Raw genomic sequence first — 27,747 nt, forward strand, 5'->3', positions numbered from 1 at the left:
TCTCTCTTTCTCTCATGTTTCCCTCTCTCTTTGTGTCTCCTTTTCTCTCCTCTCTTGTGTCTCTATTTCTCCATTCTGTGACCCTCTCTCCTTTTCTCTTCTCTATCTATCTCCTGTCACATTCTACAGGCCAGACAGGCCAAAGCCTCTGCTGAAAGCTGCTGGCTCTTCCTCAGTCCCCTCACAGGGCGAAGGTCAGGGCAGAGGCATGGCTTGAGTTACAGAATAATTAGCTCTGTCAGCGTCATGTTGAAATCAATGATCAGATGTTGTGTGAGGGTGGGCCAGAGGATTTATTTTAGTACAGTACAGACAAGATTGCTTTTAGATTAACATTCTCAGAGTTCTTTTGTGTTTTATGTATTTCAAAAAAATTAATATTGTCATTAAGGTGCAATTGTCATGTTGTCTTGTATTGTGGTACATTTTTGGTATTGTTTTAAATAGATAATTTCTTTGTCAGCAGTACAATAGTCTGTAACTTTATGGATGATTAAAGGGTCAGTGTTTCAGAAGAAGAGCACACTGTCCCTCTGATGAAAAACAAATGTAGCGTCTTGTAGGTTTAGTATTTTTGGTTGTAACTATTGTGATTTTTATTTTATTGTTGTTCAAGCCAAGAAACAAAGAAATGTATTACTGATCCTTCATAGAGCTTGTCAGTGGTAAATTAATCTGACTTATGTTGCCCTGTACACTCAGTGTTTGATATCGCCCTACTGAATGTGAAAAGAAAGTTTATCAACCCACAGAACGTCACCTTACTCTCCTCCAATTGTCTTTTTAGCACACTTTGTTCTTTCAAATTGTTTTCAGATGTTTTTAAGAGTGTCAGTTAACTACTGCATCAGCAAAACAACTTTGATTCCATAACCCCTTCCCACTATTGATCTTGCCTAGTAGATAAAAGAGTGCTCTCTCTGATATCATGCATTTTTCATTGTGGTATCAATGGCAGCCTTTGCATTTGGCATCCCACTTAGCTTAAAGCTATACTCACAAATGCTGTCTGTTTTGCTCTATTGATTCAGAGGGTTTGCATCTTGTATATTTGAGATATCAGTCCCTTGGTATCATTTTACTTTGTCTTTGATCATTCTGATTGCTGTAAACAGCCACAAAGAATCAAGCAAATTATTCTAATTAATGCTTTTTTTGGTGGAGATTAGTATTGTGCTTTGCATTAAATATTCAATTTGAAACGTTTTGGCATAATTAAGAAAGTGTGTGTGGCAATTTAAATCTCCATGACTGCTCAGGCTACTGCAGCTGCTTTGGCTGCTTTGGCAAATATTTGTATATGAATAAGTTTTTCAATATGACACGCACACACACACACACACACACACACACACACACACACACACACACACACACTGAGTGCACTGCATCTTTTTCTTGAGAATATTTCTATACTGTTATGTTCATACCGTATTCTTACCAGAGACACACCATGAAGGAAAAATTGAGAATAGAAGTCCAATATTACCTTTCTCACCAAATAGTAGTTGACATTGTAGTGCTGATGCTTGTCAGGTGTTAAACAACACTTTGGACCAAGGACAGACAAATGAGAGAGTCCTCCTCTCTAATAGAATCTAAAAAGATGAAAAATATAGTGCAGGAGGCAGGAAGGACTAGTCAAAGAGGTGACCATCAGCATCTCAGCATAGAGGCTTGGCAGCCTCCAGCCTGCCAAGGTGTAATTGGAGAGAAAACATATATGGGAGCAAATAACCCCCTGTCAGGGGCATTAAAAGGAGATGTGACGACTGAGAGCCCTGCCAGCTGAGCACAGCAAAGTGGAGGGGAAGAATAAGGCCCATCAAATGGAAACTGCTTGGAGCAACCGTACATCCAAATATTCAAGATAATTGTTGACCGGTAGCGGAATAGAGCATCCATGTTTGTTTGTTGAACTTTACCTTAAGAGAAAAATATTTGTCACTATTGTCACTGTTGTTATCCATTCGCTGTCATCTTTTGATTGATTAGACGGGTCTGCTTTGATGAATATAATTTGAAAATGGTAAAGGGTAACATTAACAGTAGAATTGCTCAGCCCTTATTACTGTGGAGTGACAGGAAGGTAGGTGAAAACAGCCAAACAGAGAGGGAAATATGACTCACTGTCAAAACTCAGAACTGAAAAGAAACAAGCAGACATAATTGCATAATTTAAACAGATAGATGGTTTTACTCTATGGGAAGTGGCACTAAACTTTTCCTATTACATAACATGCATTGATTCTCTAATTGTACCACAAATAATATGCACGGTGTTTGAGCTTTTTATGTAAACAAGAAGCCCCTTCTTAGGATTTCTGTGTGGATGTGAGGACTCTGTAGAAACATCCCCATTGGTGTCATTAAAACCCTTCTTAGCCAACCTTTGTTTGGCAACTAATATATCTCTACTAAACAAATTTGCCTAAGGTTCTCTGTTGTGCTCTTTTTCCCTATTTCTCCCACGTCTACTTCACAATCATAACAAAAGAATGTGCCTGTCTCTTCTGAACTTCCCCTGCGTTTGGAACCGGCCTGATCCCACTATTCAACTGAGCATGTCAAAATGTTAATGAGGATCCCCCCTAAAGCGCTTAGAGGTTAAATAAAGTCTTCATAGTCTGTCGGTCAAAATTCAATAATTTATTTACTTGGCATGTTTCCACTTTCCCTGCCACTCTGCCTCAATTCTTGTTCCTATCCAGGGACAGGGCTTGTCTTGTTGTGTTTTGTTAAATTTTTTTGTGTGCAGGCAGCTGTGCAGGCAGCCTTTGTCTGTGTGCGAGATTGCTGCTTTAGCTCGGTTGCCCCTCTCATTAATCATCCGGTCAGACTATTTATAATGCAGCAGCCAAGCCGCCACCTCGGTTGCCATTGGCTTTTGTCACCATGACACTCTGTTTTGTGGCAGGAGGAAGCCTAATTATTAACTGTTAAGATGACAGCCAGCACTGTTCCGTCAACATGGCTGGCTGACAGTGAGACTGAAGTGATAGCCCGCTGAGCAGCCAAAGACCTATAAAGCCATATACCTGTACAGCTCAATGTAATTTGCGTGATCTTAAAAGTATATTATGACAGTTTGAATTAAAGTTGTTGAAAAGTTGTAAATGTTGTCCCTTTTGACATTTTTATATTTCAATTAATCCTAAACCAACATGAAAATTGCCTGATAAAAGAAACATTGAAAATGTCAAAGTAGGTCGTTAATATGTATAAACTTGCAGCTCTATGAATTTTTTTTCTAAAAACAACTATCAAATGTTCGCTGTAAACATACATTCTTATTTAATCAGGTAATTATTTTTCTGATTAGATTACTGAGGAAAATTGCAGGCGTAATTTCTGTAGTCACCTCAACATTTAATTGATGGTGCTCTCTAATTTTGTATGAAAGGATTCTGGCAGAGGCTGCCAGTCATGATGAAGTCTGTTTTCTTATTATTAATCAGTTAGGTTCATGCTGGATACGTATAGCATGGATAATTAAATCACTGCCTGCTTTGCTACGCAATTCCATATCTTCAAATACAAGGAAGCTTGAGATGGCGCTAGACTTGAAGTGTCAAAAGGATATAATATGTGTCTTTTTGCGGTGGGGGAAAAAAAAGAATTAGGAAAGCCTCCTGGAGAATGACAGTCTTTGTTATTTGTCTTCTGACTCCTTAGCAGACAGCTATCAGGAAGAAAGAGAACTCACTGTGCACCACCGAGAGAGGAAAATATGTGAGTCAGACTTTCCCCTCCTCCCTCCTTTCCCCAAAGCTTGAGATCCCCCTTCCAAAAATGAAAAGGATCAAGTTGCTGTCACTGTCACCGAACAAACATAAACTTTTCTGGCACCTAATAAATAGGCAGTGTGGCATTGTTCTCAAAGCCAGACAGGTGTGTCTGCCTCGGTGATGATGGATTCCACTATTCTGTATGGAAAGCCTGTTGGCTTTCTTGTCATATGTTGTCACACATCTCTCTCCTGAGAGAGAAAGGTTTGAAAGATGGCCAAAAGTAATTACACAGACGCTTCCCTGATGCTGTTGCCATGTGTTTTCTCCTGCTCATCACCACTAAAGGTAGGAAAAAATCTGTTACCCACAGCTATATTTCACAGGGAGACGAGGAGTGCAGACATGTTGGTGCTCTGCTGCTCTTCTTGTTGTGTTGATTGCCAGCTCATTAACCCGTCAGGTTTATTTTTCCTAGCTATGAACGCTAGCTTTTGGAAAGGGCCCTGGGCAGTTTTACTCATCACTAAGGTGGAGCAGCAGGCCCTGATCTGGGTGTGTGTTGATGACATTATTTGCACCTGAATGGCAGGTACATCAACATCTCCTTGTAAACGTATCAAAAGAGAGACAGTGGCACCTTTGTTCTCCTCTCAGCCCACTTGGGTTGCTGACAGCTTGCTGATGGATATTATCATTCTTAATGTCAGTAAATAGTGCCGTGCCAGATAAAGAATCAGTTTCCTCTTGGTACTGGAGAGCTCATTTATCTTTCTGCAGCTCACCCTGGCATATGCCGAAATTGGAGCCGGAAGTAGTCTTCCATTTCAGTCAGAAAGGGATGTGTGTTTTTTTTTTTTTTTCTCACCATCACCTAATCTTCCCTATATGTCCCACTTTTCCCCGTTGTCTCTGTCTCCCTGCTTATTTTGATTGTGAGTGAGTGAGACGTAACTGGGGGAAAAGATAGAGCTTAAGTCAGTAGTAATATGTTAGGACAACTCTTGATTAGATTCTGTCAGAGTGAGGTCTTTCTGTGTCTCTCCTGCACCAGCCTCCCCATCCTGGAACATTAGCTTAACAATGAACAGCTATCAGGCCACTCAAGAGCCTTTCCATGAATTTGTTACCAAAATAAGACCCTTGTTAGAGTGATACTTCTTCAAAGGGTGAGCCACAAAATGATCTAATTGTGCCTCATGTGCAGTATATTCTCCTGCTCAAAGGGGGGTCATGCATGTAACGAGTAGTTGCAGAGGAACTGGGATATAAAACCTGCAGAAAATAAGCCGTTCTATAACCGTACAGTGGCCACCAAAGGTCTTAGAGACATCATATTGAAAAGGTTAAACACTGACAGTGAACAAGCCTAACATGGTGGGTACACAACCTCGACTGAACAGCAGCAAATGATGGCATTTGAAAAAAGAAAGAAAAGGCACCGGAGAAAAGTCAATGTTTTTTTTTTTATTATTATTATTTTAATTTTAGACAAGAATCAAAAGAGAATGGGTAAAAACAAGCCACACTGACAAGGCTGGTTCATCAGGGTCGCGTTGCTCAGAAAATAAAAGACACACACACAACTGAGTGCTTTGCTATAAGTGCGCAATTCAAAGCGCCTATCTCCATGTTTTTCCTTTCACCCCTCCCCTCTCCAATCCTGTTACCCCCTACCCTTTGCTATTATGTTGACAGACAGCATTGATATCCTCAGAGCTGGTGATAGATACGTCATATCTCGGGGAGAAACTGGTTTGTCCTCAGCAGGTGAATATGCGGCTCCCTCATCCTCCCAAGTAGACAGACACACATGACACTTTTCGACACTCTCTCCCTGATAGCACTTTGGCATGCAGCTAGAATCAAAGGGGGCATCTTTCACATGCAATTAGAGTGGAAAATAAAGACGATGAAGTGCAATGTACAAAGGAAAGCTGGGGATCAGAAGGCTGTAATGAAAGGTGATTAGAAGAAGAGGCCCCAGCCAATGAGCTGCAGAGAGCTGGGGAAACATACTCATCCTGGTAGGGTTCTCTATTGAAGGCACTATTAGACATTATCAAAGCTGATAATGACAGACAGCCACTGGCAGACAGACATGACTCAATACTATGCTAAATAAATGTGTGCATGTGTGTGTGTGTTTAGGATTGTTAGGCTTATGTTTTAAAAATAATAATGATACATAATAATTAAATCCCTGTTTTGATTATAGAGTGTGTTCACTCCGAAAGAGAGACAAAATTCAGTATTCTAAAAACGTCAGTACGCATACTAAATCTGCTTGATTTTTGTTCCATAATGCAATGCTAAACAACATCTAGAAACTGCTCACAGGTGGGAAAAAAAAAATTCATTGTCGATGGTAATTAAGTATTAAATAATTGAAAAACACTTTGCCCTCTACCTATCAAGATTGCTTAATTTTAAAGGTGCTTTGCTCGAAATACTGAAAAAGTGGTCTGGAATTGCCTCCACATGGCTCTCACAGATTGTTCCCCAAATCATCAAATACTGACGCTGACGGCCCTCTGCTCTCTTTATGAAGTTTAACTATCAGTAGCATGCTAAAGTTGCAGTTTGATTGATGTCCATCAGTTCATGTTTTGTAATATTTCCTTGTTAGTACAAAACAAGTTTAGTACAAGTACAAGTTTGTGGCTTATTTTTCATATACTAACTACATCAACAGTGTACTATAAATATTAGTACATAGCACATATTGTGTACAGTTAGTTTGTGGTATGAGTTTTGGACAGATTGACCGTTTGATTGGCATCTGTACAGTAGGTGCACCTCTTCCATCATTTCCTGTAAGTACAAATCAAAGTACATATGTTTCTTGAATACCTACTGCAGGAAAAGTATACTAAAGATATACTGTATATATTTAATAGCATATAATAACTACCTTATAAAAATAGCATGCAGTATGGAATTGAGCATGCATTTTGTGCACAGCTGTATGAGTGTGTGTTACTAACATCTAAAACAAGGATAACTGCATTCTGTGTTTCTAATCAGATTACATTTGACTTTTATTTTATCTTTCATCTGGATTCTTCTATCATCTTCTTAGGTCTGGTAACTTTTCATATCGCCCTGTGACATCTAAGTGGAAGCCACCAGCTCCCTCGCTGTCAAATCAATTCGTTTCACTTCTGACTGAATCGTTTTTTCCTCTGTCTCTCCGTCCTTCACTTGTTTGGCCTCAAAAAACGCCAGCCGTCCATTCTGGATACTGAGTGAGTGAGTGATGGACATTTGTTTCACTTCTCTGTGGCTAAACTGAAGAAAAGGAACCCCATTCCTCTGCCTGCCATTGCCAGCTGTGAGTGGTTGTCAGGGTTGGGGCTTGTCCAGGGCCTGCTAATGGTGCCGTCTGTCTCAGTCAAATCCTTGAGACCTCAAGTCCCTCAAGAGACACCATGCTCCATTGTTTGACTGGAATTAAGCACCTGATAAATGAACAGAGGGCAACTAAGCTGCCATGAATGAAATCATCGTGACATTACAAATACAGTTCACCTCTTAAGAGGATGTGTTTGAAGATGTTGTCGTGCACTCTTACCAGGATGAATGTCAGGATTAATCATTTTGCAAACCAGTTGATTTGTGAAAAGGACGTTAGTTATAATTCCTTGTGTTCCATAGTAGTTGGATTAGAAATTGATTATCATACCAAAAGGAACCCCTCAAAACCCCACAAAAATAGTATTGACACTGAAAAGGATCCCAGGGGCTTCCACAAACAAACAACACTAATTCAGTGCTTCACTGACACAAAAGCACATTCAATCAAAGCGCCAAATAACATACTTGTCAAGCATCTGGTAAATGGGTTAGTTGGCACCTTAACAACAAGTTGCAGTTCAGGCCCATTCAGATTTTCAGCAGACACTACAGGCACACTGTCTGAGAATGAGAAGCTTAGCGAAAAAATTGAGCAGCAGGAGAGCGCTGGGGCGGCTGGAGAGTTTAAGACCAGCACTGTAGCTATTACGGGATGTCAGAAAATATGCTTAATTGAAAATGATTAAAGCTCTCATAAAAGCCGATCAAGTCAGGTTTTGGGGGAGAAAGCGCAATTGTCCCACATAATCCTGCCTGTCGCTGTTCTTTCATCTGGATGAAGAGATCAAAAAAGAAGGGATTTGTAAAGGCCAGACCTCCCCGTGCCACAGCCACTGAGCTCAGCTTCTCTTTTTGGTGTTCACTCTCCTTTTCAAATACACTTCCTCTCTCTCGCACACTTATGTTTCTTTTTTTTTTTTTTTTTTTTCTTTTTCAATCGGTCACAAGGTATGTGGAGGTCAGCATGCAACCCATCGTTGTGATTTTTGCTCCTGTTTCACAGTAATATCACTCAGTGAGCTTTGCATTAAGCTGTGAATCGCGATGTGTGCTCGTGTGTCAGCATGTTTAGAGATTGCATGGTATTGCCCATCATTATCAGACATCAAAGAAAGACACACAAATGTGCGCACCCATACACAAAGCCATGGGTTGTACTCCCATGTCGTCTTTTATCCATCTTCCAGAAGAAAAAAATAAATAAGACGAGGTTAGAAAGCGGTCTGCAATCAAAGCTAGAGGGGCCCAGAGAGAGTCAAAGTGAGACACACATAAACATTCACACACACAGAGGAATCAGCTGTGAGCTGAATGGATCTGAGTTGGGGGGAGTATTCTGCCCTTATGCCCTCTCTTTGAAGTGAGGCACAGGCCATATGTACAGGCCCCAGAGAGGGGCATGTCTACATCCCCCCCATAGGCTGGCTGAAGGCAGCGGTCCGAGCGGAGCACACAACACAGAGAAAAGAATGCAGCTTCCTAACTGAGCTGCTCTCTCTTCACACACTAGAGTGGTTTTGTTGAGAGAATGATTGTTTAGGGCAAAGAAACACACCATACTTGTTTTAATGTCTGCACGTTTTAAGGAAATAGGATACAATTTCAGAAAGTGGTTCTGTGTGATTTTTAACGCTTGTTTAACAACCCAGTGGTCTTGATAAAGTTGTTTAAAGATTTTGTTGCAACCTATGAACACTGCTATCAGTCACTTTGAAAGTCATAGCATGCAACTCATTCAAGTTGCGCTCTGAAAGATCTGTAATGGCCTTCACTATTTTTCTTAAGATTGATGTAAAATAAATTCCCCCAAACAGCAACATGAGTGATGGGTGTTTAGTTCTAGTCTCAACATTTATGTTCAAGTCAGTGGATGAAGAGGGATCTTGTCCATTTGTGTTGAGTGCAACACCATTAACCTCTAGCCCGATTAGCAGGACGGAAGAAAAACTCTGAGCAGATGATTTCCGTCACTGTAATGTCACACTGTTGTTCTCAGCGGTCGTGGCTGCGCTCATAGAGCACTCCCTGTAAACACACATGCATGCACTTTGATGGACTGTTCCCAGCTTGTGCGCCCGGCACTCGGCTCACGGGTTGGGTGGGAGACGGTGAGACGGTGTGAGGTCTTGTCTGGTCTGGTCTGGGCCACTCTTGCTCTTCTCTGGCCTCGGGGAATGTTTGGCGTGAGATAAGGCTGTGTTTGAAGAGGAGCTCCAGATGCTCGTATATTACAGGTTGTCTTGTCATGCCGCAGATAAAGCCTCAGAGAAGCTCCTGTCGCCAGGCCGTACCACACACAGACACACACTCGCAAGGAAGATAAATGTTTACAGGAGGCATTCACCCTTCGACAGTGCCGTGCTGTGGACGGCAGGGCTGTCAGAGCTCTACAATTTTTAGGCTGTGGCTCATGTCTGCAGCATCTAGATTTTGACAGCATGTTATACCTATCGCATCACTTCTTATAAACATATGATTATATTCCCCAAGCTTTGAGATACTTCCGCAGTTTTATAAAACATATTGTTAGCCTTAACAAACTCTGACAGCTACACTGGTAAAGGCCATGTGACATTTTTTTTAGCATGCTCTGGTTTCTGAGATTAGATTTTAGAGTAGTCTCTTTTTTTCAGTGTGTACTGCTGATTGGCCTTCCAATGTCTTCCTGTGTCTCTTCACACTCAGTAAAACAAATGTGTCGCTGTAATTTTAGTTCCTAAAGGTGAGATTGTGAATTTGTCACACTCATGAAGATATAAAGCCCTGCAGTGGTGTTCTCTGCCTGACTGTCATGCTTGCCTTAAGTTTATTAGGCCTAGACATAGCTTTTACTGTAGGTCAAATCTTTACCGAGTAAAGCTGTGGTTTTAGTTTACTCTCAGAATGCAACCAGTTGAAAAAGGCTCTGTCCAAAGACATACTACTTAATTGGTTATTGCTTTGCATTATTTAATTTGGCTAACCTCTAGTATTGTCATCCCATCTCCTGAAGGCGGAGACTGTATCCCTGCTCTCCATCCAACCTTGAATGAGGTTATTCATCACTAATAAGACAGGAGATAGTGGGTTTGTGTTATGCAGAGACAGGTTTCCCTCTGTCATTAAGTCATGTGTTTGCTAAAGTGGAATGGTATATTGCCTAGCATAAAACATGGCGTGTCTTCATTTGTCAGGCTCGTAGAGCTGTGAGACAAACGATGTTCAGAGTGTATGTCTGAGGGCCCTCTGAGACCACAGTTGAGCGGCTGCTCACTGGTGCGTTTCTCATGCTAATGTCATGGTCTCCTAGTCTATCTGTCACCCCATTACGCTAACATCATTATGCATAGGGGCCTGTCTCTGTCGTTGAAAAGAACAGAATCATTCCTGTCTCAGTTTGAAGCAAATTGTTTGGGGAACATTTCTGTCTTCTTTTTTTCCAGTGGTAATGGTGGGCCAATCATTTTGCAAGACTCCAGGTATGCAGATGAATGAATAGCTATTTGAACTGTTTGGTGAAAGGAGTTTTTGTATTATTCATGAGAGGGATGGTGTGTCTGGAGGAGAAAGAGAGTGTGTGTGTGTGTGTGTGTGTGTGTGTGTGTGTGTGTGTGTGTGTGTGTGTGTGTGTGTGTGTGTGTGTGTGTGTGTGTGTGTGTGTGTGTGTGTGCGTGGCCGTGCTAGCGTGCGTCGCGCGTGTGTGACGGGGCAAATATGTGTCTCTATCAAACACAAATATATTCACACACAAGCACAGTATACATGCATTGTACAAGCATGCCTGCATCAGCTGTTACACACACCCTAGACCACAGTCATGCTTAATTTCACATGTAGACTATGAATAAAGTCAATGCTTTCAATTGACTTTTTACATACTCAACTAATAACTGCTTGGCAAATATATTATAGATATGATGGTACATTTTTATTATTTTAATCAAGAGACCCGCTGTCACTGCACGTGCCAACCATAGACTGTGCCAACATCATGGCATTATTTCAGTCTCTGAGCTGCGAGGTGTTTCTGAGTAAGATCGTCCCGCGATGATCTTTTCATCTCACCCAGCGCAGGTTCAAATCCAGGTTAAAACCTTTGTCTCAATCAAAATCTCTCGGTCCTGGCAAACAGCACAAATTCCGATCTGTCAGCTCAGCAAATTCCTTGCACTAGTGTGCAAGTCTTAAGCATGTGTGCCGTCTCCCTGTGTGGGAGGTATGCTAGCCATGCAACCACCTGCTAATTCAAAAGCTTCAATCAGCTTGGCTAACTGAGGAGACAAACCGGTGTTGCTGTAATTGCCCTGGTGACAGTGCTCCTGCGAGAGAAAAAAAAAAACCTTTCTGTGTCATCATTTGCACAACGTTATGAATTGGTTAATAAAATAAAATACTTTAATTATAGCTTCGTTGCCATATTGTTAATGGTGCCAGTGTGGCTCAATTGAATAATACAGTTTCTACTATTAATTATCTGAAAGTGAACTTGCTTAAATGATATTTTACAGCCCCTTGATACAATTACAGCTAGAGGCAATGTAATGATAGACAGACAAAGGCCATGCACGAATTATCATAAACTATTAGCTTGTTTCCAAAGGGTTTTATGTTAATCTTTTAGCGCTTAAGTACCCTGCAATTAACATATCAGGAGGAGCTGCCTTCCAGCTAGGCTTGCAAATTGAAGTCCTCAGATAAAAAAGCTATTGAGATGAAACCCTGAAAGAGAAGAGGGGCTATCGCACTGAAGTGTGCTGGAATTTTTTACTTGTGTGTGTGTGTGTGTGTGTGTGTGTGTGTGTGTGTGTGTGTGTGTGTGTGTGTGTGTGAGAGAGAGAGAGGGAGAGGGAGAGCGATAGAGAGACTTTAAGAGCACTGGGACAAAGAATAAGTGAAAAAGAGAGCAAGATGCCGTGAGAGTGTCTGTGATCAAGGATGTATAACAATTCCATTATCTCTCTTGGGTGATGACATGAGATGTCTCTTTCAGGCCTCTTTCCCTTTGTCTAAGGCTACACAGTGTGCGAGCTATAGGAGGACTGAAATGGCTCTCATTGGCTGCGATGGCGGCATCTGATGGAATGTGTTTACATATCAGACTAGTGGCTTGATATGTAAATGCAGTGCGTTGAAAAGGCTACAGGGAGATATGGTTCTTTGTTAGGTCTTCACAGTCTGCGTTCCCTTTCATGTTAAGCACAATTGTATCCACTAAGCGAGCATCTTGTAAACCGCCCGTTGCTTTTGGTAGGTTAAACCCACAAAGGAGACCCATGCTTTGGAAGATATGCATGTTTTATAGGGTAATTGGCAGCTTTGCTTTGGTCTGCCTTCTTTGTTGTCGACACATAGCAGCTGACACCATTTACATTTACTACAATTAAGTGAAAACACCCATAACACATGTCTAATGTTCAGTCTAGTTCTGTGTTTTGTCTTGCTTACTAACTTTAGAAAATAAAATAGGTTTATAGTTATAATTCTAGGTGTTATCCTCCTTTTTTGTGAAGAAAATATAAATATTTCTATATAGATTGTTATGTAGAATATTATTAAATGCATAGTTGTTTTTTTCTCCAGAAATAGCTAATGATTTTGAAATGGTCTGTTGCCATCTAGTCATCCTCACTGTAGGAAGTAATTCACTGTGTATGTGAATAATGAATTGTCGACCATTACACATGGCATTTTTGTACATTCTAGTACACATCAGTCCTGACTCAGTGAAATCATATTGCCCATAGAGAGCTCTGATATTTTCCTCCATCACCCAAAGATAGATGACTCCACTGAGGCCTTAATCTCATGTTAAAGATTTGTTGGCCTCTAGAAGTCAAGCCTAGCATTGAGATGCCTCGCCTGATTTATATTCACTGGCATGGAAGGGGAGTCAAGTGCACTATCTGCAAAGCAGTGCCCTTGTATTAGGCTTTAAATTTCACCTGAAATAAAACCTGCAAACAAGGTCATGTCCTTGAACCCCCTCTTCCCTCTCTTTCCTTTTCTCTCTTTATCCTTCTTCCCCTTTTTGACTCTGTAATAATGGAAACCTGACAAAAATATGATCTTTGTATTTTAATTGGAAAAATAGCTTAGGCAAAAACACAGTATCCTCACCTTTACACTGAGAGGTTTTGGATTTCCATCATGGCTGAATATGAGTGAAGAAAGCCAAAAGAGAAATAAGTTCCTCAGCCGGCCAAAATCCTGATGAACACTGCCTTTAAAACCAAATTCTTGTCTGTCAGCCCCTGTAATTTATGGGGCGGAGATTACAAAGCTACCGATACAATAAATTAAACTGATGGACAGAATTATGCCCAGTGCTTCCTGCTCTCCCCAATGACGCACACTAACTTAGCACTGCCTGACAATGAGTGTGATTTACCACCCAGGCAAGAGTGGAGAAGGGAAAACATTCACAGGCAGAGGCACACAGGTCTCACTTTGGCCCACAGCCTAGTGAATAAAACCCTGCTTTAATTCACCCACAAACGTGTCGCCATTAAAAGACTAAGAATAGGGATTGCAGATCATAAATACTCTTTGATTTATTAGCTAACAACAAAGAGCATAAGCCCAGCCAAGGAGAGGGAGATTGTTTGACAGAATGTTGTCAAGGAGAGAAAAAGAGAGGAAAAACACACTCATTCTCTCGTTCTCACTCACTGACACTCTTAGCTAAATCTGACCAGGGATGTAGCCCAGCCCTATCTCCTGCAGCAGCGTAGGAGCAGATGTGTCTGCTCTCTTCTCAATGTGTGACAGACAGAAAAGATAAACAGAGAGAAAAGCAGAGAGAGAGGAAGAGACGGAGGGAGGGAGGTAAAGAGAGCAGGAGCTGGCACGGCACTGGCTAATTTATCTCGCTGAGAGACAGATTAAAGAGAGAGGAGAGTGAAACAAAGTTCCACTGGCTTAATCAGCGGACAGCCTGCTAGCAGAAGACATGATAAATCAGAGCCGGCTCAGTACAGGAGAAAGCCTTTGCTCTGGGAGGGAATGAGAGACATCCTCAGCCAAACAGCAGTATCTTTTACATGGACTGTTGTGAATAGCAGCTTGTGAACTCGCTATGTGTATACTTGCAACTGATACTCATTGCTATTGTTTGAACAAACATTGTTATACAGTAGCTTTCTGCTGTTACTTTTTTCCAACACTGTTATTTTTAGTATTGGGTGAACAATCCTGCTTGGTGGTGTTGTGTAAACAGGACAAAGGGACATGAAGGGCCTTAAGTTTCCCCTTGGTTTTTTGTTTGCAGCCGTGCCTTTCTTTGGCTTGGTGTCTGACAGGGGACTAACCTAAGAGCCTAACCCAGGAACAGGAAAAGGGGCTTAGATATCCCTGTGTCATTAGTTCACTATGGGGTCACAGCTGGACCACTCAGAGCATGATTACACCCCTTGATTTATCTGCTTTGGAGCCCAAACACAGATAAATCTCCAAGCTCATCCCCGCCGTGGGATCCTCACTGTCTGATAAACGGCCCAAGCTGAATAAACAACCCCCACCCCCACAAACACCCAACCCCTCATACATTATGAATAATTCATTCAGATTGCGAGCTCTGTTAAATGTGTATATTTTGTATCTTAAATGGCAAAAGGTGCTTATATGATCTCTATCCAATCCCCCGTGCATGTCTTTGATGAAATACTAGAGAGGCAGAGGTTGGCGGACATTTTGTTTTGTAGTTGTAAACTTTATTTTCTCGCCCCGGCTGTCGTCCTCCAGAATTTTCACATAAATATACTTTATGCAAATATGTCGTGGGTTAGCCAGCATCACAGCTCCTGTGTAGATATTGGCCTGTCTGAGACTTTATGACAAAGTTTAAAATCATTCATTACAGTGACCCCTGCGGTAAATTCACTTAGTGGAAAATTGCCCCGGCTCTCCTGTTTGGTGTGTAGATGTGATCACGAGTGCATTTTTAACTTAATTAATTGGCCGTTTCTGTTGACAAGATATTTATGCAGTAATAATTTGCTCGAAATAGATGCAGAACGCAGGAAATGAGATATCCATCAGGGCGCTAGTGTTCCGCCAGATGCACCGCGGCTAATATGAAAGTATTTCAGGCTGCTCAGACCCTGCTGTTTGCGCAGTCAAGATTATATATACCCACGATCCATTGCCTGCCTCAGAGGCGCTCATGGAGGTCTATGATAACAAAGACTATGTGATTTATGGCCTGCTGTGAAAGCAGAACTTGATGAGATTAAACAATTTCATAGCACGAGTGTTTCTCAGAGGGCCCTCTGATTTGTGGCAGCAACGCCGACAGTAAATCAGGTTTATATATCTGAAAGCATGCTCAGCAAAGGAGTGCAATTACTGTTTAAGACAGCTACTTTTTATTTAATTTTTATCCCTGGTTTGTCTCTTTTATTCCTGGCCTGTCACACAGCCACTCACCTTCATAAGTCCTTCTAAAGGAAAGGGTTGAAGAACAGAGGAGGGGGGGCAGGGGGGTCGAGAAGGGGTAAGCACAGTGGCGTGGGCCCTCTGCTATCTCTCCTCCACAGCTTTTAACAGAACAACAACAACAACCAGGGGACAACGACGGCCACCGGCAGAACAACACGGGCATCCATAGAGCAGGGGGAAGCACTCCATTTTGAATGCATTGTTTGCCTGCTGCTCTGTCCCTGTCTGGGTAAATGGAGTAGGCAGAGTGTAATTAGAGAGCTGGGCTTTGCTCCGTGCCATAAAGATGACATGGTGTAATGATACAGCTTACAGGCCCGCAGAGGGTTCTGTCTCGCGACGGAGGATCTGGGTCGTTTGCCTGTGACTTATGATAGGTGTGGAAGATGACAGTGTTATCACTGCAATGTGGAACTCAGAGATGTGGATGGGGGAAATTTCTTTCGAAAGGTTGTCGGGGATTGGAGGCGAGCAGAGATGGATAGTGAGCATATTAATCATTTGTGTTTACAGTTTGTCATGTAATATTTTCAAATGGAAATAAAGAGGAATCTTAATTTTCAGTAGCTTAATTATCATCACTCTATATATGTGGTTTTGTGATCTTTACATGCTAAAAGAATTAGTTGTAAATACACAAACAAATGAGTTCAAATTCTTAATAAATATAATATAAAAATGTTATACCACTGAACATTTTACATTGAGTCAAGGTCAATGCAAGAGTTCTTAAATTTCGATAACTGTGGTTGGGCTGTATTTACATCATACAAGTCTGCATCTGTACTAATAAACAAATCAGTTTGTGTGTGAAGGTAAGTGAGCATGTAAGTACATGTGCATTAGTGTTTCATGATTTCAAATAATGTGTGTGTGAGCTTTTTATGTGAGTGCATGCACACATGCAAATGTGTGTGTCTTGAAGTTGTGGTTAAATGTTCTGTGTGTGTGTGTGTGTCCGTGTGTGTGTCCGTGTTTGTGTCCTTGGGTGAAGATGTGAGTTGTGCTTCTGTCTGCATCATCCCATATCTTCCCAGAAAACATCAAGAGATCTCATTATTTCGACGTATCTCAGGTTTTTTTCCCCTCTTTTTTCTTCTCGTATGCCTTGAGTCTAAATTAGTTTTCATTCCGTCTGTGATCTTACTGACTGAAGCCGGCTCAAAGTAAAGAAAAGCGCAGTCTTCGTAGCGAGGCTGAGTCAAACACACACTTCACACAGCCGCAGTCTGAGTTAAGCATTGCTAAGTAACCTTCACATTTCACTCGTGTGAAGAGCTAATTTCCTTTAAGTTCACATGTCACTTTTTGTGGCTCTTTTTGTGGGTCCTCTTCAAATGTCTCTCAGCGTCTAATTGCATAGGAAACATTCTAGACAAGCTGGTGTGACAGGCCCGCTCCCAGAGTCTTCAATTATTAAACATCCTACACTCTAGAAAACAGCCCTGACGTTAGCTACAGCCCATAATCAGAACAGAAAGCCTCATGATATGTCACACTCCTTAGTTGCTGTGGTTTTGTGTATGTGTTTTTGTAGTTTGTGTAGGAAAGATGAAAATATTTTTTTTCTGCACCAGTTAAATAAGGCAAAACTCTGACAAAGATGATTTTTGTCACAGGTAAAACAGAACATTCACATCTTCCCTTTTTCTCCTGTTTTAGAGATAAAAGAAATTGTTTGTACTTATGAAAATATATTAAACAATCAGTTATGTGTTTGAAAAGTTTGAATAAGACACAGTAATCATTGTTTTAACTAATATATACAACATTTTGTAATTCTTTTTTGTCTTCATAGCTTCAGAATCTGTGCCAATGGAAAGGTCATACTAAACCAAAATAAGAAATAGCCTCAAGCTAATTTTACTGCATACCTGTAATGTAGGCTTACGTTTCCGCTTTAGATCACCTACACTGATTCTGCAAGACACTACAGTAAAGGTCGAATGGCTTTTTAGATTTCCACCTAAAAACAAATACAGCCTTATTACCATCTATGAATCATCGCTATGGATGATTAACATCCAGCAGCACTCAGCCTTTGCCTGTCTGATGCTTACAGTAGCTGTACACAACACGGCAATGTTCACTGTTGCTGGTTCGCTCTGTGTGCCCTGTGCCCAGAGCGAAACTTCGGAACAGTTGTTCTTGTGATCAGTGATCATATGATACATTTACTCGGAGCAAGTTCATTGGAGTAGAACTGGTAAATCATTAACCACACGCTCAGCAGTCTTCCCGCTGAGCAAAAGACTGCTGTACTATCCACAAGTGCAGGCATCATTACTTCAAATGTTCTTACCCCTGCCATTACCTAAGAAAACAGAATTAATGCTTTTCATGCACACAACAGCAATTTAAAACCTGTTATAATATTTTCTCTTCTCCCCTAAGCTATGGTCATTTAGGTCAGATATAAAAAGAAAAAGAAACTTAAAATTAATAAAATAGCTACCTTTCACCATGCCACTTGTGATTGTTGCAAAATATGCATTTAAACAATTTTACCTCAACCAACAAGTTTTTCTGGCTATATATATATATATATATATATAATATTGTGTGTATTAGTACAACATAATATTAGGCTTCTGTTTAAAAAACACTGAATTTTGCACAAAAGTCATGTGCGTGTGCTTGTATATTGGGGGTAGATTCAATCTCTGGTAGTGAGTTAGAGCATTTCTCATTTCATCATTGCCATTACATGTCGCAAGATGCTGCAAGCTAACGCTACTTATTCGTTTTTTCATTGTTTATTTCTGAAAGTGTTGTATTGTTCGTAACCCCTAACTTCACAAGTTTGACACATGGATCATAAAAAATTCTATCTAGTGAAGAAATAAACGTGTCATGCCAGCATTAAATGTTGACTTAAATAAGTTCACAAGTTGTGTCTCCTCTGATCTCCAACATGATCAGAAAGCAGCACCAGTTTACAGAGACAAGACGTGAAAAAAAAAAAGTTCCTTGCACAGACACAAAAGAAATATTTTGATATAGACCCAAAGAGAAAACATATCAAAAGACATTTTTATACATGTCTTTTGCAAGCACAAAAAGCAGAAATGGTGTCAAGAGAAAACAAAACAGAAGGCTTGTTTCTTCCAACAGTTGCTTTAAGCTACAAAAATCTCCTTGAGTCCCTAGCCTCCCCTCAATGTCAGCCCCCCCCTCCCCTCGCCCTCCCTCCCTCTCTCTCCTCTTCGTTTCTCTCTTTTCCCCTTTTCCCTCTCTAAGGCAGGACAGGGCCCTCTTTGCACCCTGATAGGTTGTGGGCTGATGCTTAGCAACAACATTCCTGTGCCCTAAGTAGCAGTAAGCCTCTGGCTGAACTCTTTGATGTGGCTGTCAGGCCACATTTATTTCCTTTTAGCACTTTGTCTACTTGTCCAGATGTATAAGGAGATAAAAAGGGCTTGTGTTTACACTGGTCTCCCTCTGTAGCGCGGCTGTAATTAGATTGTATTGCTGGTCAGTCTTAAGGAGGGAGGTGAGGTGAGGCCAGGCAGGAACCACCTGTGTCAGGATGAGCCGGTCAGGGTGAGACCTCAGAGTCAGGCTGCGAGAGAGAAAAGCAGTGTTTATAGCATGGTGAAAAATAGTTACTTTATGTACTTTTGTACATAAAACTGTGGCAGCCAACATCATACTCGCATTCTAGTAAAATCTTTTTAGATCAGTTGATGTCAGCGTAATGTACTGTAATATAACACCCATCAAGAGTTGAAATTCGACAGCCAGGCTTGCAAAACTTTGAAAACTTTGTTGCAGTTGCATCTAAAAAACACCTCGATATGCGTCAACCTTCCCCGACTCACTTTTTGGTATCTTATATTTTCAGGAACCCCACTGTGGAGGTGGTTATGTGGCTCTCTTTGTGTTTAGCTTTTCTTGTCTTTCCATGCCTCCCCTGTCTCCCTCGTCCTGCTCCCCACTTTCATGGTAAGATGTTGGAAGTAATAATCACTATTGCCTCTGGGTTTATCAGCATTTGTTCGCATAACAACACAGAAAAGGAGAAGACAGACAGCATTGGTGTGATGTATTATCTGGTACAGGAATCATCTTTCATAATGACATCCAACAGAGCTTCCTCTCACTGCCACCACCCTTCTCTCTCTCTCTCTCTCTCTCTCTCTCTCTCTCTCTCTCTCTCTCTCTCTCTCTCTCTCTCTCACACACACACGCACACACTCACACTTTCTTCATTTCTCTCTCCCTATTTCCACTCCCCTCTGTCCACCCATTATTATCACAGAATCCATGGTGCTCCCCAGCCTGTAAATTTGTGCCGCATTATCATAAGCTGTGGTGATAACTCACATTGCACAGAGACAATAATGATGTGAACACTCAGCATATGCCCCGGGCCCAGCAAATTAAAACAATGCTCAGCTTGATGAGCAGACTAATCTGGACAGCAGAGAGACTGAGAGAGAGGGAGAGAGAGCGGAAAGGGGGTCCAGGAGCATCTTAAATACACGACACAGCAGCACCTCCCTCTGTTCAGTGTAGGTAAAACTAGACAAAACAAGAGAGGGAGACAGGGAGAGAAAGAGAGGCTACAGAAAAGGGGGGATAAAGAGAGTAGGAGCATAGATGAAACACTTGTTTTGAAAACATGAAAGGAATGTGAAGTGTGAGTACATCATACATCATCGTATGATGTACTCACACATCACATTCTTTCTAGCTTTTATTTTTGTATTTTTGTCTGAGGAGTAATTATGAAATGTCATATAGTAGTTAAAAAAGAGCTAAATGTCAATCATTTTTATGTCAATCTTTGGATTTTATTAATTTTATTTTGGAATCGTGTAGCACTCCGTTTATTATGACAATTCAGTGTCAACTACAACATCACATAGATCTGCGAAGACTAGTGCTTGCTATAGCCTGTCTATATAACCTGTTTGTATATATTAAAACAATTTCAGTCATCAATCCATCAGTCCTCTTTAAAGCAATTACAAAAGATAAATCTCTCCTTCATTTGTTCCACATGCTTTCTCATCATAAGCATTGCTGCCTTCTCATACTCTGGACAGGTCATTCACTAAATTAAAAGAGTGCAGATGTGGAGGGGCACGGAGGAAGGTCTGAAAGGAGAAAAAGGAGGATCAGGACATGGGAAAGCTGGCTGATTGATGTTCTGTGGGTGGGCTAAAATGGTTGTGCTGGATAGGATGGTAAAGTGACAACCACAGATGTTGAATGGGTTGGGTGTTTGATCAGCAGGCATGATACTGAGGAGGTGAAGTTGTGGTGTCATGCATAGAACGGGGACTGGGTGGGTGGTGATACTGAAATCAAGGTGACTGACATCCCATAGGACCAAAACCAGCCCAAGGCTTTATCCAGTATCCAGCTAACCCCAGCAGTCCTCCCTCTCCTTCTTCTTCTTCTGCAGCGACCCCCTAACATAGTCTGTGGGTGGTGCTGTTAATAATGTGGCAACTAGGAAGATTAATTGTGAGCAAGCAGCAGGATTAGGAGGGGCTTTTTGGGGCCAAGCAGGCTAGAGGAGGCCCAGGCTTGTGATCTTTCAAGCAGGCCAGGAAATGAGGCAAGCAGAGGCACAACTCCACGGTGGCTCAGAAGAGCATGGAGGTAGATCAAATAGAGAGGGCTCACAATTCCTGTCTTAATGCATGAGGTGCTCTGTTAGCTCATAATGTTCATTATATTATATATGATATTATATATTAAGTATACCCTCAAAATTAAATAGCAAAATGCAAAATTAGAGCAATAAAGAGACAGATTTGCAGACAGAATGGGTGGTAGTAATTTTGGTTCAGGATCTCTCTGTTCTCTTCTAATATCCATTCTGCCGGTGCTGAAAGTTAAAAACCTAACTGAGTATGAATACCTGATTGTTTTTTCTCAAATGGGATGTGTTTTTCTTTTTTACTGAGCACAGTATGTTCTTATTTTGGGTTGTTTTACTTCTTGCATTACACATTCCATACAAGTACAGCGTACAAGCAGTGAGTGATCGGTGATATTTCTAAACAGGTTTCAGCCACTCCAGAGGCAGCAGGTCTGCTGTCAAAACAATATTTCTATTCCAAGCCATTTCTTTCAAAAGCATGATCCGCCAGCGTATATGTAGTAAGGTCTCAAAATAGGCTTATTTTGCCATTTTTCTAGTTGGTGCAATGTGACACACATGCTGGCCAGACCTTAATGCCTTTCAGAGATGCTATCTGAAAGCACATAATGTGATCGTTTTCAATTCACAGTGCTCTTTTTACCCATGAAGAATATGGTTCCATTTAAAAGTGCAGACCATTCCATTTCTCAAGGTTATGCATGGGCATGTAGAGGAACAACAATAAAAGGGGGGAAAATGCAGCTCCAAACCATCTCTAATATGTATTTGTCAGTTGAGTCTCTTGCTATGATTAAAGACCCAGTGAATTCCTTCCTGCAGGAAAGGAAAGTATTTCTGCAAAGGCATCGGATATCGCTGTGTCATGATAAACTGCCTGCTCCGCTTGCTAAAAGGCTAAGGGAAGGAAGAGAATGTTTTGGACCTTGAAAGTGCACGAAAGAACAACAACACAAGAAACTCTTGACCTGTTTGGGAACATGCTCTGAGATTCAGGCCTCTGTTTTCCTTTTTGTCTTAAAAGCAGCATTTGTCACACTTTTAGCTTGAACCTCTGACTTAGCTCACAATCAAAGCTCTTTCTGGCTTCACAGCCAGGGATCTTTGCACAGATTTACCTCACATTTCAATTGTGGCATTAAATAAGGTAGCCAGATTAAGATTTATTTATTTATATATAAGTGCACATTGCATTTCCTCTCCGTAGAGAGTACTACCCTCACATAATCATGCTGCATTTGGCTGCTCAGAGTGAGTGACGTCTACCCTTTAGTTGACCACTGCAGGAGGTCATGGCTGAGTGAAGGTTAAGACCTCTCCTCCCTAACCAGGTCGTAGATCAGATCATCAAAGACAGGAGCGAAGCTCCACAACACATAAGTAATAAAACATGACCTGCCACATTATGTCATAAAACCGGAGCAGTGTTTCCAACATTTCCTTTACCAATCCTAAATGATTTATAACACTCACAGGCAGCTACAGTGATACTTTTAAACCTTTCTTTCTTCGAAATATGAATTCTATTTGTGTGTCTTCTTTCTCCTAGCCAACAAATGAGGCTGGATCTGAGAGTCACCCACTGCCCTACACTCCTCTACCCCAAGGATCCAGAGATGCCAAGAACCACAAAGGTAAGGAAAAAAGAAAGAACCATAACCTTTTCAGTTAAGTGGTTTGTACATACATCTGTACAGATATTCTTCAAAGTAAACAAGAAGCAACACTATATATTATCATACATTCAATCAAAACCTAGGCCCACGTATTATAAAGTATATACAAGTCATAACCCTAACAGCTACCAAGAGTGGGAATCCTTTGGCCTTGAGACTGAGTTGAAGTTATGTTATCTATTCTTATTGATCTCATCTGTGTGATGTGTGGGAATAAATAGTTGGAGTAATCTAGGTTAACTCTGATCTGAATGTATACGTGGGAGCACACAGCACATATACAAGAAGAAGCATCCTTGGTCTGTTGATACCAGACATTGATTAGGCCTCATATTGAGTACAGCTATGTTCAGAAAATGGTGTCCTCCGGTGACAGAAACTCAAGTGAAGATAATTACCTCTTCTGAAGAGTCCATCATGTTTTTTTTAATCCTCCGTGTCCTCCTTTGCTACTAGCAACTGCTTGGAGGAGGGGTGGGGGCACGATCACGTAGGCTTGTATCATACAGACGTGCCGACAGTTTTGTTGTCATTACTTTACCTCATGGGGGGCAACAGAAACTACGCACTATAGCTTTAATTAAAAAGACACAATGTTCTAAATGAATTGAACAGGCCACATTCTCAGCTGAGGTTGTACTCATCTCATGCCTGAGACATTCTGTCTTCACATTGCAAAACACCTGTAAAGGGCTGACCACCAGTATGGTAGCACAACAGGTCAACAGTCTGTGTCATCAAAGCGTGCATGGTGGCAGCTCTCCCCGGATGTTAGGACAGGAAGAGCCCTGTGCTTTGTCAAAATCAGACCTGGCGAAGAACAGTCCATTTAAAGGTGAGAGGATCCGACATGAAATATTTTCCCCTCCATCTAAGATCTGAGCAGCAGTGACAGTCTCCATTTGTTATTTTTTATGATGCAGCGCTGCAGTGGTAGATAACACACCCCTCATCTTCGCCCTTCACCTCGTCTTCATGTCCCTACCTCCACCACCTACCCCAGCTCTTTGTTGTGTTTTTTTCTTTATTTTACACTTTTTAAACATGCTTGACTTTTCTTAATGCGTTGGAGACCAGCACAGGGACTCTTCGTTCAAAGAAAACAAAGCTGTGGCAATGCAGTGCTTTCCAGACAGCGGTTCCATTCAACTGAGCGTTTACTGAGTTAATTTCAGGATATAAACAATGGCGAAACAATATGCTGAGCGATTTTATGTATTTCAATGCAACATTCTCATTTCAATACGTATGGTGAATCAAAAAATGTACTGCAATGATCTGTTCAAAATCTGTTGAAAAAGTGCAGTGCTCTGGTAACATAAACAAGACATACATCCTGTTTTTGCTATTCTGCCTTTGTTTTGTGCTATAATGCCAAGAAACCATACTCAGTACATGAGATGAAAGACACTTTTGCCATATTAAAAATACACTGTATTATGACATTTAACAGTATATAGAAACACACCATGGATTTAGTAAATCTTTACAACCTTAGTAAGCAGATGAAGTACACATTATACATTTTGTGATTGTGACAGTAGTTTTTTAAGGGGTAATGAAGTGGACTTTTTTAAAGGGGGTACATGGAGGCTGTATAGTTTTATCCTGACTCCTGCAGGCAGATCAGTAGCACTTCTGACATCACCCTGTCGCTGCTTAGAAAGAACCTCCCTTTCCTCCTTTCAAACCCCTGCACCCACCCCTTTCACCGTGTCACCTGTGTGGAAGCCCCAAAGCCTGGGTGCCAGAGGTAATTACAGCATCCAGGAGCTCCCAAAGGAGGGCAGCGCTGGCAGGTCACTGCCCAGGGAGAGAGGGGTGGAAACCAAGGAAAGAACTCCAGGATAAGCTCCTGTCTTGGTTGGTGGAGGAGTCAAGCTGGAGGAGACGGAGCAAAACAAGGCAGTGAGGTGAAGAGCAGGTCGGGAGAGGAGGGAGGAAAGTAGTGCTGTTGTGGTAGTGAAATCTAAATCAAGATTGCATAGACCAGATCTGACAAGAGATAGATAGACAGAACAAGAGGGAAAGATAAAGGTGAGAGGAAAAGGACTGGTGTTAAACAGTGAAAGAAGACGAGACACAAAAATGAGAGAGAGCCAGACAAAAGACAAAGTGAAGGAGGACGGTGGGGGCTCCAGTGTGTCTTGGTGAAGGCGTGACACAGAGTGGAGTGGAGTATGTAGTCTGGCAGAGGGGCCTGAGGATCCTCCACTACTGTCACCTTGGCTCTAACTCTCAGTACTGGTCCAACTGTCAACTCAACTCTAAATCTAACAGTCCAAAATGGAGTCCCAGCCTAAAATACTGTGCGTCTTCATGGAGGCTGGCCTATACCATACTATTAAGCCACAGCCAATGACATATTGTGTTCTTGTGCCTTACCATAATGATTCATTTCAACATGTAAAACAATGTGCTGGATTATTTATTACCACCTTGTCTTTTTCTTAGGATGACACATTTTGAAGTGTGTTTCAAAGTTTTTTTTATCTAATTATAACTGTAGTTCAGAGGTACAGTGCCTTGCGAAAGTATTCGGCCCCCTTGAACTTTTCGACCTTTTGCCACATTTCAGGCCTCAAACATAAAGATATAAAACTGTAATTTTTTTGTGAAGAATCAACAACAAGTGGGACACAATCATGAAGTGGAACGAAATTTATTGGATATTTCAAACCTTTTAAACAAATAAAAAACTGAAATATTGGGCGTGCAAAATTATTCAGCCCCCTTAAGTTAATACTTTGTAGCGCCACCTTTTGCTGCGATTACAGCTGTAAGTCGCTTGGGGTATGTATCTATCAGTTTTGCACATCGAGAGACTGACATTTTTGCCCATTCCTCCTTGCAAAACAGCTCGAGCTCAGTGAGGTTGGATGGAGAGCGTTTGTGAACAGCAGTTTTCAGTTCTTTCCACAGATTCTAGATTGGATTCAGGTCTGGACTTTGACTTGGCCATTCTAACACCTGGATATGTTTATTTGTGAACCATTCCATTGTAGATTTTGCTTTATGTTTTGGATCATTGTCTTGTTGGAAGACAAATCTCCGTCCCAGTCTCAGGTCTTTTGCAGACTCCATCAGGTTTTCTTCCAGAATGGTCCTGTATTTGGCTCCATCCATCTTCCCATCAATTTTAACCATCTTCCCTGTCCCTGCTGAAGAAAAGCAGGCCCAAACCATGATGCTGCCACCACCATGTTTGACAGTGGGGATGGTGTGTTCAGGGTGATGAGCTGTGTTGCTTTACGCCAAACATAACGTTTTGCATTGTTGCCAAAAGTTCGATTTTGGTTTCATCTGACCACTGCACCTTCTTCCACGTTTGGTGTGTCTCCCAGGTGGCTTTTGGCAAACTTTAAACGACACTTTTATGGATATCTTTAAGAAATGGCTTTCTTCTTGCCACTCTTCCATAAAGGCCAGATTTGTGCAGTATACGACTGATTGTTGTCCTATGGACAGAGTCTCCCACCTCAGCTGTAGATCTCTGCAGTTCATCCAGAGTGATCATGGGCCTCTTGGCTGCATCTCTGATCAGTCTTCTCATTGTATGAGCTGAAAGTTTAGAGGGATGGCCGGGTCTTCGTAGATTTGTAGTGGTCTGATACTCCTTCCATTTCAATATTATCGCTTGCACAGTGCTCCTTGGGATGTTTAAAGCTTGGGAAATCTTTTTGTATCCAAATCCGGCTTTAAACTTCTCCACAACAGTATCTCGGACCTGCCTGGTGTGTTCCTTGTTCTTCATGATGCTCTCTGCGCTTTACACGGACCTCTGAGACTATCACAGAGCAGGTGCATTTATACGGAGACTTGATTACACACAGCTGGATTCTATTTATCATCATTAGTCATTTAGGTCAACATTGGATCATTCAGAGATCCTCACTGAACTTCTGGAGAGAGTTTGCTGCACTGAAAGTAAAAGGGCTGAATAATTTTGCACGCCCACTTTTTCAGTTTTTTATTTGTTAAAAAAGTTTGAAATAGCCAATGAATTTCGTTCCACTTCATAATTGGGACCCACTTGTTGTTGATTCTTCACAAAAAATTACAGTTTTATATCTTTATGTTTGAGGCCTGAAATGTGGCAAAAGGTCAAAACGTTCAAGGGGGCCGAATACTTTCGCAAGGCACTGTATGTATAGAAGATGCTTCTGACTTGATTGATATATCCATGTACACAGAGGAGATTTTAATGAAATACCTTTCATTTCCTGTTCATATTTCAATAGATATGCTGGCTTCTTTTTACAGGTATCAGAATAAATTTGAGTAGGCCATCCCTCAGCAGTGACAGCGGTAAATGAAAGCGATATCTTTGTACCAGCAGAGTAAACACACAAGGAAAAATGCCTGAAATCTGCCTTACAGTATGAGCCCTGGTCCTTTTAATCTTGTTGTTCTGGGCCTGCTTCCAGCTAATTTGTATGTATGTATCTTAAATGGTGCACAACTGTTATTAAAATCCCAGGAGAAAAGCAGCCTTCAAAGCAAAAAAAACCTCTTTCCTGACGACACCCATGGGTTGTCTCACATTTGTTTGGCGGTTTGCTGTCGGCTGTTGGGTGATCTGCACCGCAACTCCTGCTGCACGCCCCCTTGCTCTCTCTCTCTCTCCCCACATAAATAAATAAATAAAAACAAAAAAAACAGAGCAACGGGAACAGATCCAAACTAAGAGTAAACTGTTTTATAGTTGCTGCACAACAAATAAACAAACATCTGGAAGCATTCAGAGCGGCCCATTAGAAGGGCTCTGGGCTTTGCCAAAAAGGGGTAAATGATGAGGAATGGGCTGTCGAAAGGCTGGCGGAGACAGGGGAGAGGCCAGATGACGGAGCTGTGGGTGCTAAGCACTGCCTTTTAGAGCTCAGCTGGGCTCAGAGAGATCTACACCTGCTGCTATCTCCTCCTCCCTGCCTTTCCTCCACCAGACATCTGGATG

General features: G+C 41.5%; 1 protein-coding gene across 1 annotated transcript in view; it reads left to right on the forward strand.

The window, feature by feature from the left end:
* The window catches only part of lrmda (leucine rich melanocyte differentiation associated), a 216,906-nt gene that overhangs the window by 164,813 nt on the left and 24,346 nt on the right, over positions 1-27,747 (forward strand). Inside the window, exon 6 of the mRNA XM_039784726.1 lies at positions 22,667-22,751. Coding sequence (XP_039640660.1) covers positions 22,667-22,751 — 85 coding nt within the window. The remainder of the gene's footprint in view (positions 1-22,666; positions 22,752-27,747) is intronic.

Source organism: Perca fluviatilis, chromosome 19 (genome assembly GCF_010015445.1).
Source record: "Perca fluviatilis chromosome 19, GENO_Pfluv_1.0, whole genome shotgun sequence".
Classification (NCBI taxonomy): domain Eukaryota; kingdom Metazoa; phylum Chordata; class Actinopteri; order Perciformes; family Percidae; genus Perca; species Perca fluviatilis.